Source organism: Leopardus geoffroyi, chromosome C3 (genome assembly GCF_018350155.1).
Source record: "Leopardus geoffroyi isolate Oge1 chromosome C3, O.geoffroyi_Oge1_pat1.0, whole genome shotgun sequence".
Lineage (NCBI taxonomy): Eukaryota > Metazoa > Chordata > Mammalia > Carnivora > Felidae > Leopardus > Leopardus geoffroyi.
Genome location: NC_059338.1, coordinates 129,967,322 through 129,979,763, shown reverse-complemented (window position 1 = coordinate 129,979,763; position 12,442 = coordinate 129,967,322). Strand labels below are relative to the sequence as shown.

Below are 12,442 nucleotides of genomic sequence, written 5' to 3'. Positions count from 1 at the left end.
GGCCTTGTCCCCTCGGCTTAGGGGAGTGAGGCAGAGGGAAGTTCCTTCGTGCAACCGCATGCATAATTTACAGTTCCTTCTTTTACTCTTTCTGGTATGCATTCGCTCTCGTCAACAAGGCCTAGCACATCTATATATCAGATTCTTGTCTGGGGAGGACACATAATTAGGTTTAGGACGCAAAGATAGTAGTGGTGATGGAGAGTCACTGTGGAATAAATATAGCCAGAATTTTTTTCATTCCTTATTTTATTATCCTAATTTATATGAGTAAGATGCTAGAATATATTTCACTTGTTAATTCCTAGACTAAGAATAGTTAAAAAGAATGTGGAGAATATTAATAACGTAGGGAAGCACAGAAAGTCTGCTTAATGGTATCCAGGATGTCATTTAATTCAAAGCCTACATGTGTTGTAGTAACCAGTATGAACTCTTTCAGGTGCGATTGGTAATTGCTGAAAAGGCATTGAAGTGCGAGGAACATGATGTAAGTCTGCCCCTGAGTGAGCACAATGAGCCTTGGTTTATGCGTTTGAACTCAACTGGAGAAGTGCCTGTCCTTATCCACGGGGAAAACATTATTTGTGAGGCCACTCAGATCATTGATTATCTTGAACAGACTTTCCTGGATGGTAATGTTAAGGCTATTTGTGATTTCTTGGATTTACTTTCAACACAAATATATATGTCCCCCCTTCCTTCTCCCTTCCTTCTCCCTTCCTTCCCTCCTTCCTTTCTCCCTCCCTCCCTCCCTTCCTTCCTTCCTTTTTTGGTTTTATGATGATGGTTTCATGCTAAAAACCTTTTCCATTTCCATAAGCACACAAATATAAAATAGGTCAATACCATAAATTTTATGTAAGCCAGTGTAACTCCATTTAAAAGATTTTATATAAACTACAAATTTTAATGTTGGAACTTTCCTTTTAAATTCACTTCCAAAACACCTCTGTAGGTGTGTGGTTTGTGGTGATGAATTTTTAGCCTTGAAGTAAAAGTTCATAATTATTTGAAATGTACACTATGAAAATCAGCTTTATATAGTCTACCAAATAGTTCCACCTTAAACACCATAGGAGAAAAAAAGGGGAATCAAATGCAGGCAGGGGAGAATAGAATGTTGGTGTATGTGGAGATCTTTGCTCTATAGTTTAAATTTATATCTTTTGTGAAGAATTTTAAGACTTAACTTTGTAAAATGCTTTTAAGTAATAATCATTTATTGACAGCCTGTTTTATGTCAGGTGCTTTATAATTCTGTTATATTTAGTCTTCAAAAGAACCCATCTGAGACAGGCATGATGGACTAGTTATTCCCACTGTACATGAGGAAAGAGAAACAAAGCGGTTGCCTTTGTTTGGTAATGCAGATATTTAATGGCAGAGTGGGGCTGGGATGCAGGTCTTTCCTATCCATACCTTCATTTTATACCAGCTGTCTCCCATAGTCATTGCCACTTGTATATCATCTTGCTTGCTCCTGATGACAATCCTTTGAGATGAACTATATCTTGAATATTTGCCAAAGATCATATAGTTGATCACTGGCACAACTGAGAGAACAGAAGGCTCCTAGCTTTCAGCTGAGTGCTCTTCTGAAAAAGAAGCTACATGAGATCTAGTTGCTTTCCATCTGCCACTAGTTACATTGATGTTAACTGGGCAGGATAAAACCAGAATATAACCCCACATTACTGGAAACTGAGAAAGGAACTTACTAGGCTAAAAAAGTGCCTGAGGTACTTAGAAGGAAAATAGGTATGGGACCTATAAGTGTGTAGAGGGAACCCCAGGGAATTAGATTGACAGTGGGCTGCCCCTATTCTTATTCCGAGTGTTTGGTTTCCTAGGATTCTGATTGGAGGTTTTAATTAGAGTTGGCCATTGGTGTAAGCCAAAGAGTTATTTTCTTTTTAAGATAAAAAAAAAGTTTATTTATTTTTGAGAGAGAGAGAGAGAGGGAGAGGGAGGGAGAGAGAGAGAGAGAGAGAGAGAGAGAGCAGGGGAGGGGCAGGGAGAGAGGGAGACAGAATCCTAAGCAGGCTCCACGCTGTCAGCACAGAGCCAGACACAGGCCCAGCCTCTTGAACTGTGAGATCATTATCTGAGCTGAAACCAAGAGTCAAATGCTTAACTGACTGAGCCACCCAGGCACCCTTAAACCAAAGAGTGTCATGAACTGTTTCTCCTTTATGATTACTTCCTATTCTTTATATCTATATGCTGGGGACAGTACTGAAAATGGTGGCAAATTGATTTAAGACAATTTTTCTCAACCTTGAGCTTTTTGGAAATGGACAGGTCTGTTAAGTAATTTGTATTTCTTGAGAGAAGTGGTTATAATGTGAATAAAGCAAAATCATGGTATAATAATTCTGTTTTAAATCATCAAAAGTCTCCAAAAGATACATAAATGGAAAATCATACTTAAATATCTTGTTGGCATCCTTTGAACTACTATTGCTAACCATTCTCCACTTCTTCCTTCTCTTCTTGCATTCTTTCTTCTCTAAGATATTCAGTAATATAAAATATGTTACTTTACAACATGGTAATGATGATTATTAGGCTTTCTTAAAGTGTTTGTTAGGCTTTTTCTTTTACTTTGATTGTATAAAAACAAAACTGAAATACATTCTGAGCCCTACTCAAAGAAGGGAAATATTAAATTCTTCTTCTTACTACTTATGGAATCAGAGGAGAAGGCACTGTGGGCTAAATGTTAAGATGAAAATATGGAAACTAAGGACTTTAACTCTGGCTATACCAATAGAATAAACAATCAAGTTTCCTAGCTCTTAGTCTGAAGTTTTGGCTAACTTGTTGCATATACTTGGTGACTTGACTTCTCTGTTTATCCTTTTAGATTAGGTGATAGAGCTTTATCAATTGCAGAGATAAAGCAAGTCCAATAAACTCTTACTTCACTCTTTTCTCTTTCCCAGGAAATTAGTCACTCCATTGGGAAGAGTTAAAAGAAGATTAAGGGACCCCAAACCCTTAGATATGAAGACAGCAAGAAAACAGTTATATAAATGAAGGCTAGTCTATTTAGTTCTTTTTTAAATGTTTATTTATTTATTCTGAGAGAGGGAGATAGAATGGGGGAGGGGCAGAGAGAAAGGGAGAGAGAGAATCCTAAGCAGGCTCCGTGCTAAGTATAGAGCTTGATCTTATGAACCCCGAGATGATGACTTAAGCTGAAACCAGGAATTGGATGCTCAACTGACTGATTCACCCAGACGCTCCAAATGAAAGGTAGTCTACAGATGAAGTTTATCCCAAAGTATTAAAATAAAAAATAAACATGTGTGGGTTATCACAATTATCATTAAGATAATTTATATTTGTCATTAAGAACTTATGGATATTAGGAAAAGAACCAGACAAGACAGATATTACTATCCTAATTGTCAAGGATGGGGTAAAGTGAATTCTAGCAATCCTTGCTAAAGTGTGTTCCATTGACCAGCTGCATTGATATCACCTGGAACTTGTTAGAAATGCAGACTCCTAAACTCTACTGCAGATCTCTTGAATCACAATTTGCATTTTAACAAGATCCTTAAGTGATTCATATATAAAGTCTCAGAAGCACTAATGCAAATTACTGTGTGTTAATTGCTTAAGCTTTAAGCAGCACTATAAATTACTTATATATACACACATATATAATTTTATATATATCTATACACATATATAACTTTTGAGTATCTCCGTTAAAAGGAACCAGCCTAAGTTTTACATTACTGAAGAATGGCTTTAACACCTAAAAAAAAAAAAAAAAAAAAAAGAATCTATTGTGTACTGGGCATGGTTCTAGATATAACGTATCTTGGTTTAAGTAGAGCACTTCAGATTGTCTCAGAAGATACCCTTGTGGAACGAAGGACCAAATATGGCTGATAAAAGTGATGTACATTCAAACCACCATATTGAAGAATATTTATTTATAAATGTCTTACACATGTTGCCCATTTAGCTAAAGATTTATCCTATATAATTTTATTACATTTATTTCAATTACTGGTAGACCACAGTAAACACCATAAGGTCAGAAGCAGTGTCTGTCTCACTAACAGCTGAATCCCCAGTTCTTCATATAGTGCTTCATATAAGCTCTTTAACAGGAGCTTAATTAATACTTCTGAATGATTAAAATGAATCATTAAAATGATTAAAATGAACTTTTGAAAATAGACGTGAGCCTGGACAGGGATCTCTACTGATGTCCTTATAGGTTTCTGTTCTCTGACTTGAGCCTAACAATTCTATAAATGACTTGAATAAGACATTGTGGAAATAAGGGATGACAAAAGCTGGGATAGTTAATGGCTAGCTTGTGAAATGTTTGTCATGGAACAATAAAAGGGAAAAATAATTAAGGTGAAGTTTAACAAGACTGAATGTAGTATGTGAATTTTATTTTTAAAAATCAGCTGCATTAATGAAGGATGGGAGACCTAGCTTGCTAAAAAGTTATCAGTAATTTAAGCTAATAATAAAAGGCTGGTATGATCTGAAGTTGGTTTAAAAGTATAGGTTCTATCTGGAACATGGAAAATTGTGAACTGGTCAGAATATGCAACATTTTGTTCAATTATGAGTGGAACTTAAAAGAACATTTACAACTTAGAATAATGAGTGAATTGATTTCATGAGATGTATAGTTGCCCATGGTTATAAGAGGAGACTCTAAGTGAATTTATTCACCTGAAGAGTATAGTCAACTGGTATCTCTTTTGCTGTTGTCATACCTTATTTGCTTACCAGCTAGAAATTGTACTAAAAATGATGGCTTGCTGACCTGTAGACATTTCTCAACATTTGTATATAATCGCTATTTGCATCCTTATGCTTTTGGGATAAGTCCATTAGATAGCTAATAGTATTAGGGGAGAAATCTGGTAGCCAAGGCAATCTTTTTCAAGTCTTAGCCTAAAAATAGTTAATATCTAAATTGGATGATGGCTTTTTTTTTTTTTTTTTTGAAAGAAGCTATAGATGTAGATATCAGTGTTATTCTTGAGGTCAGAACATGGGTTAAACAAAGAATTTAGAAGTATTCAGTTATGGCTGCTCAACCAAGGGCTGGTGAAGAACAATCTCTTTATTCTTTTAGTAGCTATTTTTTGGGGGTGTTAATTGGCGCAAGGACCTGGAATATTTCAAAGATTCCTAATCATTGGAATCTTACTAATCTAAAAAGATAGTTTCATTCTATAAACTTGAAAATAGTACCAAACCTATCTTTACTACATGCATGTGCTATTACTACTCACTTTTACAGACTTTTTCACATACATGACACCTATTTCTCTTTGTGCACGTAAAGAAGAGTAGATATATTAAAGCATGAAATTCATTAAACTAGGTAAGGCATGATATGAAGCAAACTAGGGAAACTCAGGAACAGTGGATATAACAATTGAATATATGCACTATTAATATAGATTTAAAAATCTGGATATTTCTAATACTGTTCATAACCTCATTCAGTGAATTTAATCTGACCTCTAGATAACTTGAAAAAATGAGTATGAAATAACTACAAAATACTAGAACATTACTATTTATTATTGCCAAATGACCCAGTGGTAACTTGGAATCAAGGATCTCATATGGTGATATCGAATTTTGGTAATTTAATATAGAACAGTTCTCTGAAGATCATATCTGATACCTTAGGTCTGTATATACATCATTTATTCTTAGGAAATGGAATTTGGTTTGGAAATAAAGTATTCTGGTATGATATTAAAATATTGTATATAAGTCTTATTAGGAAATATATTTTGTAGATAAAATCTTTGTCAATATCTATTGAATATCAACTCAGATTTTTAAAAAGAACATTAATTCTGAAGTCACTGTTACATTAAAAAGTTATTTATGTAAGGGTTTCCAATTATTCCAATTATACAATATTTTTGTATATTAATAAAAGCCTCTCATAAATAGTTGAATTACTTTATATGTATTTTAGCACATCTACTGAAATTGTAGACTAGCACAAAGGTTCTAACCAAGTGTGGAGAAAATATGTGGTAAGGAAAAGAAAATGAACCTTTTAAAACTCATGATTGTGCCAATGAAAGTGGCTTTAAAAAGTAACCTTTTCTCCCCTCTTTGATTTGTCCAATTTCAGTGGACAGGTAGGGGTGTCAAAATGCAGAGACTCTAGTTCTATATTATGTGCAAACAATAATTGGAACAAACTGTCTGATAAAGGAGTTTTGCTCCCAATTACAAATGTTTCTGTTAAAAGCCTTAAATACCAATAAAGAGAAGTTAAACATTTAAGGTATAAAGCTTATTGAAAATGATGGTATAAATTTGTCTCTGTCTCAGCAGATCAAGACTGCATATAGTGAACTTCTATAATTTGACATTATGTGTTTTTTCCTCATCTGTGTTTAGATTTGATTGTTCTCATTCCAAAGTTGTAACAGCTTTGAATTGTAGTCAGTTTGTAACCATAACTTTTGCCTCAGGTTATAACTTATTTACATTATTATATTTTTTTAATAGCCTGGTGTTTGACTAGTTGAAGGGTACAGTTTTTTTTTCTGCTACATGATGCATACTTTCTTATATATCGATGTCATCACAAAGTGATCTAATAAGTAAAATTAAAAAATCAGCAAAGGGGTAAAGATAGAAATGAGGTCTGTTTTCATTGAACTACTAATAGTAAGAACTGAAAATTATTCAAATAGACCTAGGGGGAAGTCTTTCTTGAAAACAAGACATAATTATGCCTTCTTTGTCTGCCATCACTGGGGAACGTAGGAAATCAGAGCAGTCAATGTAGTAAAATAATGGAAGCTTAGCCTGTAAGACCCTAAATTCTTTTAAATTTTTGCTCTTGGGTAAACAATGTAATATAAACAATGTAATTTTTTTTAATGGCTCAAGGCCATGGTTATTCTACAAGGCAGTGTAGGGACTTGAGAATGTGGGGAACTGTTTGTCCCTGTTAAATAGCTGCAGAACACTTGCATTGTGTCTTTTATTTCTGGTTTTAAAAAACTATGTTTTTCTCTCGTTATCTCATATTTCTGCTTTGTGTCTACCCGTCTGTTTCTAATTTGCTGCCAAAATTTTGGTGCAATACAAGACCTGCCTTTGTCCCCTACTCAGTTCTTCTAGGAAGTCAGGTCTTCTGCCAATTTATTCATTTATTCTTATTTTTTCTTCCAGCTTAGTCACTAATCCTGGTTTCCAGTACAGCAACCCTATTCCCTAATGCTGGAAACTCTTTTCAATGCCTGCTTCCCTGACTGAGGTAGAATAGCAAGAACAGTTTTTATTCATTCATTCATTCATTCATTTATTTTTTCATTCATTCATTCATTCATTCAATCATTCCCTACACCCAACGTGGGCCTCAATCTCATGACCCCAAGATCAAGAGTTGCATAGCTCTAAGCTAGCCAGGTGATCCCTTTTCTTCTTCTCCTTCTCCTTTTAGTGTTCTAACACAAATGCTTTATGGAAGGATTGAAACATAAAATAGAATGAGAGTGAGAGGGAAGATCTGTATAATTAAAAGGAAATTCCCAATTGGTTTTTGAAAAACTGTTTCCAGAGGCAGTGGACACTATTGTGCTTTGGTGTTGAGGAGGACAATGACAACACATGGCAGGTGTTGCTCTGGAGGTCCTGGAAGAGAGGCCCTGAGGCTGGATGAGAGCTTTGGTTCCGTGGATATTTTATGGTCTGTCTGACAAAGTGTTAGAGGAGATAGTTGTACTGTAATGGTGCCTTGAGTAGAAGAAACGTATTTTCATGGATTTAAACATTTATATTCCTTTGAGAACTCAGGCATAGGCAGATGGAACTTCCCCAGAAAGCAATTACTAGACAGTGTTTTTCCTGCTTTTATTCACTTTCCCAGAAGGAAGTGGTATGCTCTTCTGAAGACATGCCCCAGGCCTGGCACCAGAAAGTAGCCTGAGCCACTGGCCATAAATTTAACCACTTGTAAGCATTTTAAAATACTGTACCATTTTTGGTTATTAACTTGAGGTTTTTGGACCCTCAGAGCAGTGGTTCTTGAACTGTTTGGTTTCCAGGCCCCTTTATCATAAAAGTTATGGAGAACACTGGAGAGCTTTAGTTTCTGTGGGCTGTATCTATCAACATTTACCAAATTAGAAATTAAAACAGAAAAATTTGAAACACGCAAATACATAAGCCCACACCTCATTAACTGTCAGAGTGATGGAGCCATCACATGTCCGGTAGCCTCTGGAAAACTCTGGTGTATCCTTGAGAGAGAATAGGAGTGAAAAACCAATTAACATTGTAGTATTACTATGAAAGTAGCTTTGACTTTGTGGACCCCCTGAGAGTGTCTTGGGGAAGCCCAGGGATTCTTAGACCACGCTTTGAGAACTGTTGCCCTTAGTGGTCTATGAATAGCATTCAGGAGATTTGAGATCCTAGAGGAGAAAAATTATTATATCTTTATTTTCACTAATTTCCAACAGAAACATTACTTCCTTTCATTTCTAGTGTAGGGATAAACCACAGCAATTGATCAGGAGTGCCTGTGACTTTGTTACCAATAGAAATCACAGATATGTTCATAGCATATCAAGTTACTGTAGATATCTTAAAAATAACTTATGCTCATAATTACTTTGAAATTATGGTAGTTATTAGACCTGCTTCTAGATATTGTTAATGTGTTAAAAAAAGGCACCCATACTAATGTTTTATAATTTGAAAATAATTTGATAAATATATTTCAATATAATCAATTTCCTTTGCAATCCTATGTCTTGTATGCACTTAAGGACATTAGGTTAAGAACTCTTTAGTATTTCAAGGGCCTGAGAAGGACTCCAGTCTGTTGTCCTCATGGAAATTTCTACCATGCATTGGTTGGGATCTTAGTGATAAACTGAAATCTTCAAAGATCACCAAGGAAGTATGCTCTAGTCAGGTAAATTCACTGTTGACAAGCAGTATGTGGCTGACACTTCATTCTCAGTTATTCCAATGTAGATTTCAGAGTTGGACTTCCCAGCAGGAAATTAGATATTTGTCTGCTGATTTGAGGAGTAATCCATCTTATTTTTTCTTAGAGAGTCAGAAATAGTCTGTTGGCTTAAAAAACTTGTTCCACTTGGATTATGGCATTATGAGATCTTGTCTGAAATGCTCTGCAACCAACTCTGAATTGTCAACACTTATAAATGAGTGTGGGGTGCTCAAAAGGATTCTAAATTAAATAACCCAAACTAAGAAATAAATTAATAAAATTGAGGCTGTTCTTTTTACTTGTTGGAATAAGCTTGTTGGCATTTTTCAGGGCCTGTTTCAGGGTCAAAAGTAAGAAGTGATTCTGAAGAGACATAGCCCTGATCTTTGGATCATTTGGTTCATATTTATTCTTTTTAGATAATCTGTGAATTGTGAACCCTTTAGAGATGTTACAATGATGTTATAAGACAGAGCACTGCATTAGGACTTACTGACTTTAGTTGTTGTTTTGCCTTTAATTAGCTGTGGGATCTTGGGGAGAATGCCTCAGCCTCTATGTCTCAGTGTCTTTGTTCACTGCTGCAGAGCTTCTCCAGCTCAAACATTCTATAGCAACTAGAAATTTGGGAATATGTTCATTAGTTGAAACTTACTGAACACCTACTATGGGCCAAACATTATATTGGGCACTGGGAACTCAACAGAGAACAGTACATGGTCCCTGCCTTCAAGTAGTCTAGAGTTTAACCAGCACATGAGGATTCATGCAGAACCCACTTTCTAGAGATAAAATACTAGAAATTCATGGTGAATTCTGTGAAGATTGTCAATTCACATTCACCTAGCATCAGCAGGGCTACTCTTGGTATTAATTGGAACCTCAGAAAGAGTGGTCCTTGTTTATCTTTCCATAATGGTCTTTCATTCACCTAACCAACCTCTATCAATGGCCTAAAGTATAATGGACACTGTGGTAGACCCTGGGTCATAGGCTCCCTGCCCTGAAGAAGCTCATGGGTCAAAAAGATACAAACAACTAATTAAGGTGATAAGGCCATGAAGGTATACGTACAAGGTATTTTGCATGTACCGAGGAGGTACATTTGACCCAATCAGATATTGGTGGTTGTAGGATGTTAGGGAATGTTCCACAGAGGAGTTGGCATAAATAACTGGACCTTGAGGGTTGAGTAGCAATTTGTAAGGTAGAGAAGTGAGAGAACTGCAGTGTGATCATCGTTTGGGATCTAGCCTCGTACATCTGCCCATTTCAAATTTTGAATATCTGGGCGGGGGAGATACCATCTTTTAAATGCCTTGATATAATATTGAAAACATTGATGAGGAGATTTGGGTTTTTGATTTTGCTTTTGGATGTAACATCTCATTTGTAACTTTTTCTTCAATGTTTGTATATATGTTTTTAGAAAAAACACCCAAGTTAATGCCTGATAAAGGAAGCATGTATTATCCACGGGTACAACATTATCGAGAACTTCTTGACTCATTGCCAATGGATGCCTATACACATGGCTGCATTTTACATCCTGAGCTAACTGTGGACTCCATGATCCCAGCTTATGCAACCACAAGGATTCGCAGTATGTAATGATCTTAAAGACTTGGAATTCTATCTCAAATTTCTTTTAATTCGTTTTTGAGACCTGGCACATCTCATGAAGACCTGGGCACAGGGTTGTTGAGTTTGTTGCATGGATGCTCATGTTGCAGATTTGATCCATGCACTAGATTAATATGTGCTTCAGCTGTTCAGCTGGACTTTTATTATCTATAGGAGCTGATTTTCCAGCTCCTAGTCTTGAGGGCCACGCTTGGATAAAACTCAGAAAAGAGGCCTGTGGAAAAGAAAAGAACATAACATGTTCTAACAGACATGTGGACTAAGAATCATGAAATCTGGAAACTGCTGGGGATTAAGGGGAATTGAGTTCACATTTCTTGTCCTTAATTCTTGTTTCATTACGCAAGGGAGCCAGACTGCAGGCTGTGTAACCATTATTCTACCTCTAAATTCAATGATTTGGGATTGATTTGAGTTGTGATAACCAGCTCTCTCCTTTTCTGAGGACAGAGTATGGTCAGTGCATGGGATGTGGAGAAGGAGATGTGCTCTATGGCACATGTGACTGGGATAGGAAAGTAAGGGAAGGTGGCTGTGGTCGGACTCTGGGGATGTTTGACTAGAAACACTCAAATGCAGATCTTCTAATTCCAGAAACTACATTCTTTCCATTACATCATCTCACCTTTATAATTCTTTTAATGTTACTTTTCTTTCATTTTGTACTTTTCCACCTTTTTCTCCTCTTCTTTCCCCGTCCTCCTTTTCCTCTTCCCACTTTACCTTCTTGTTCCTCCTCCTTCCCTACATAAATACTCATTATATGATTTGAAACAAGTGTTCTGACTATAATTCCATCATTTAGAGTTAATATTTTTTCAAATGAGTCTTTTGCCTTCCCTTCATATAGAAATCCATTATAGAAAACTTGAAAGGTATTGAAAGATAGAACAACTACTGAGCACTGAGCACTTCTAATGTGCTGGCCTTGCTCTGAGTGCTTTCCTGGGTGTCTCACATTTAATCCTTAGCCTATGCAGCAGATGCTCTGAGAAGCATTTGAGAAAACTGAAATTAAAACTGAAGCATTTTCTTGCATTTGAGAAAACTGAGGCACAGAGAGGGTAAGACCATGGCAGAGGGAGGGGGTGAATCCCAGAGCTCGTGTTCTTACCATGGAGTTTCCCAGTTTCTTCTTGTTTCTTGTGTACAAGGGAGGAAATAACTTACTATTTCAAAAATGATTTTGTTCTCAGGCCAAATTGGTAACACAGAATCTGAACTGAAAAAACTTGCTGAAGAAAACCCGGATTTACAAGAGGCATACATCGCAAAACAGAAGCGACTTAAAGTGAGTAAGCCAGGCTGTCCTCAATTGACATCCACTGTTTGTATTAAATGTTCCACTTTTGGTAAAGTATCACTATTTCTAGAACATCTTCACTTAAATATTGCAGGTCACCAGTGCATGTTACCTTTGGCTTATGCTCTGCTTTTAGAAAGAAGTTTTCTTTGTTAGATTTGATATTCAAACCTAATGACGGTTGCCTATAAAAAGGCAGGTATTGCCCATGCTGGTTGCCAAGGAAAGTTATAAAACGTAAAAAGCAAGTTCATAATGTGTACTGGGAATCTGTCACTTCAGGTATTCCACTTAGCTAGACCTTTGACTTTTGTTTTTTAATACCAATAAGGCAATTGGCAAGCTTATTCTATATATACTCCCCTCCCTCATTTTTTTTTCTTTTTATCTTTCACCCATTTCTTCCTCCTCTAACCTCCACCTCTGGCAACCATCAATCTGTTCTCTGTCTCTGTGAGCTTGGTGTTTTGTCTTGTTGTTGTTGTTGCTCTTAGATATCA

The 12,442-nt window shown here is 36.2% G+C and overlaps 1 protein-coding gene across 4 annotated transcripts in view; it reads left to right on the top strand.

Annotated features, from left to right (window-relative positions):
- Positions 1 to 12,442, top strand: part of GDAP1 (ganglioside induced differentiation associated protein 1) — a 47,171-nt gene that overhangs the window by 28,002 nt on the left and 6,727 nt on the right. For 2 of the 4 annotated variants that reach the window (XM_045454850.1, XM_045454849.1), the window contains 3 exons: positions 443 to 635; positions 10,425 to 10,598; positions 11,836 to 11,930. In XM_045454850.1, coding sequence (XP_045310806.1) covers positions 443 to 635; positions 10,425 to 10,598; positions 11,836 to 11,930 — 462 coding nt within the window. The remainder of the gene's footprint in view (positions 1 to 442; positions 636 to 10,424; positions 10,599 to 11,835; positions 11,931 to 12,442) is intronic. The other 2 variants (XM_045454851.1, XM_045454852.1) reach the window with 2 other exon arrangements.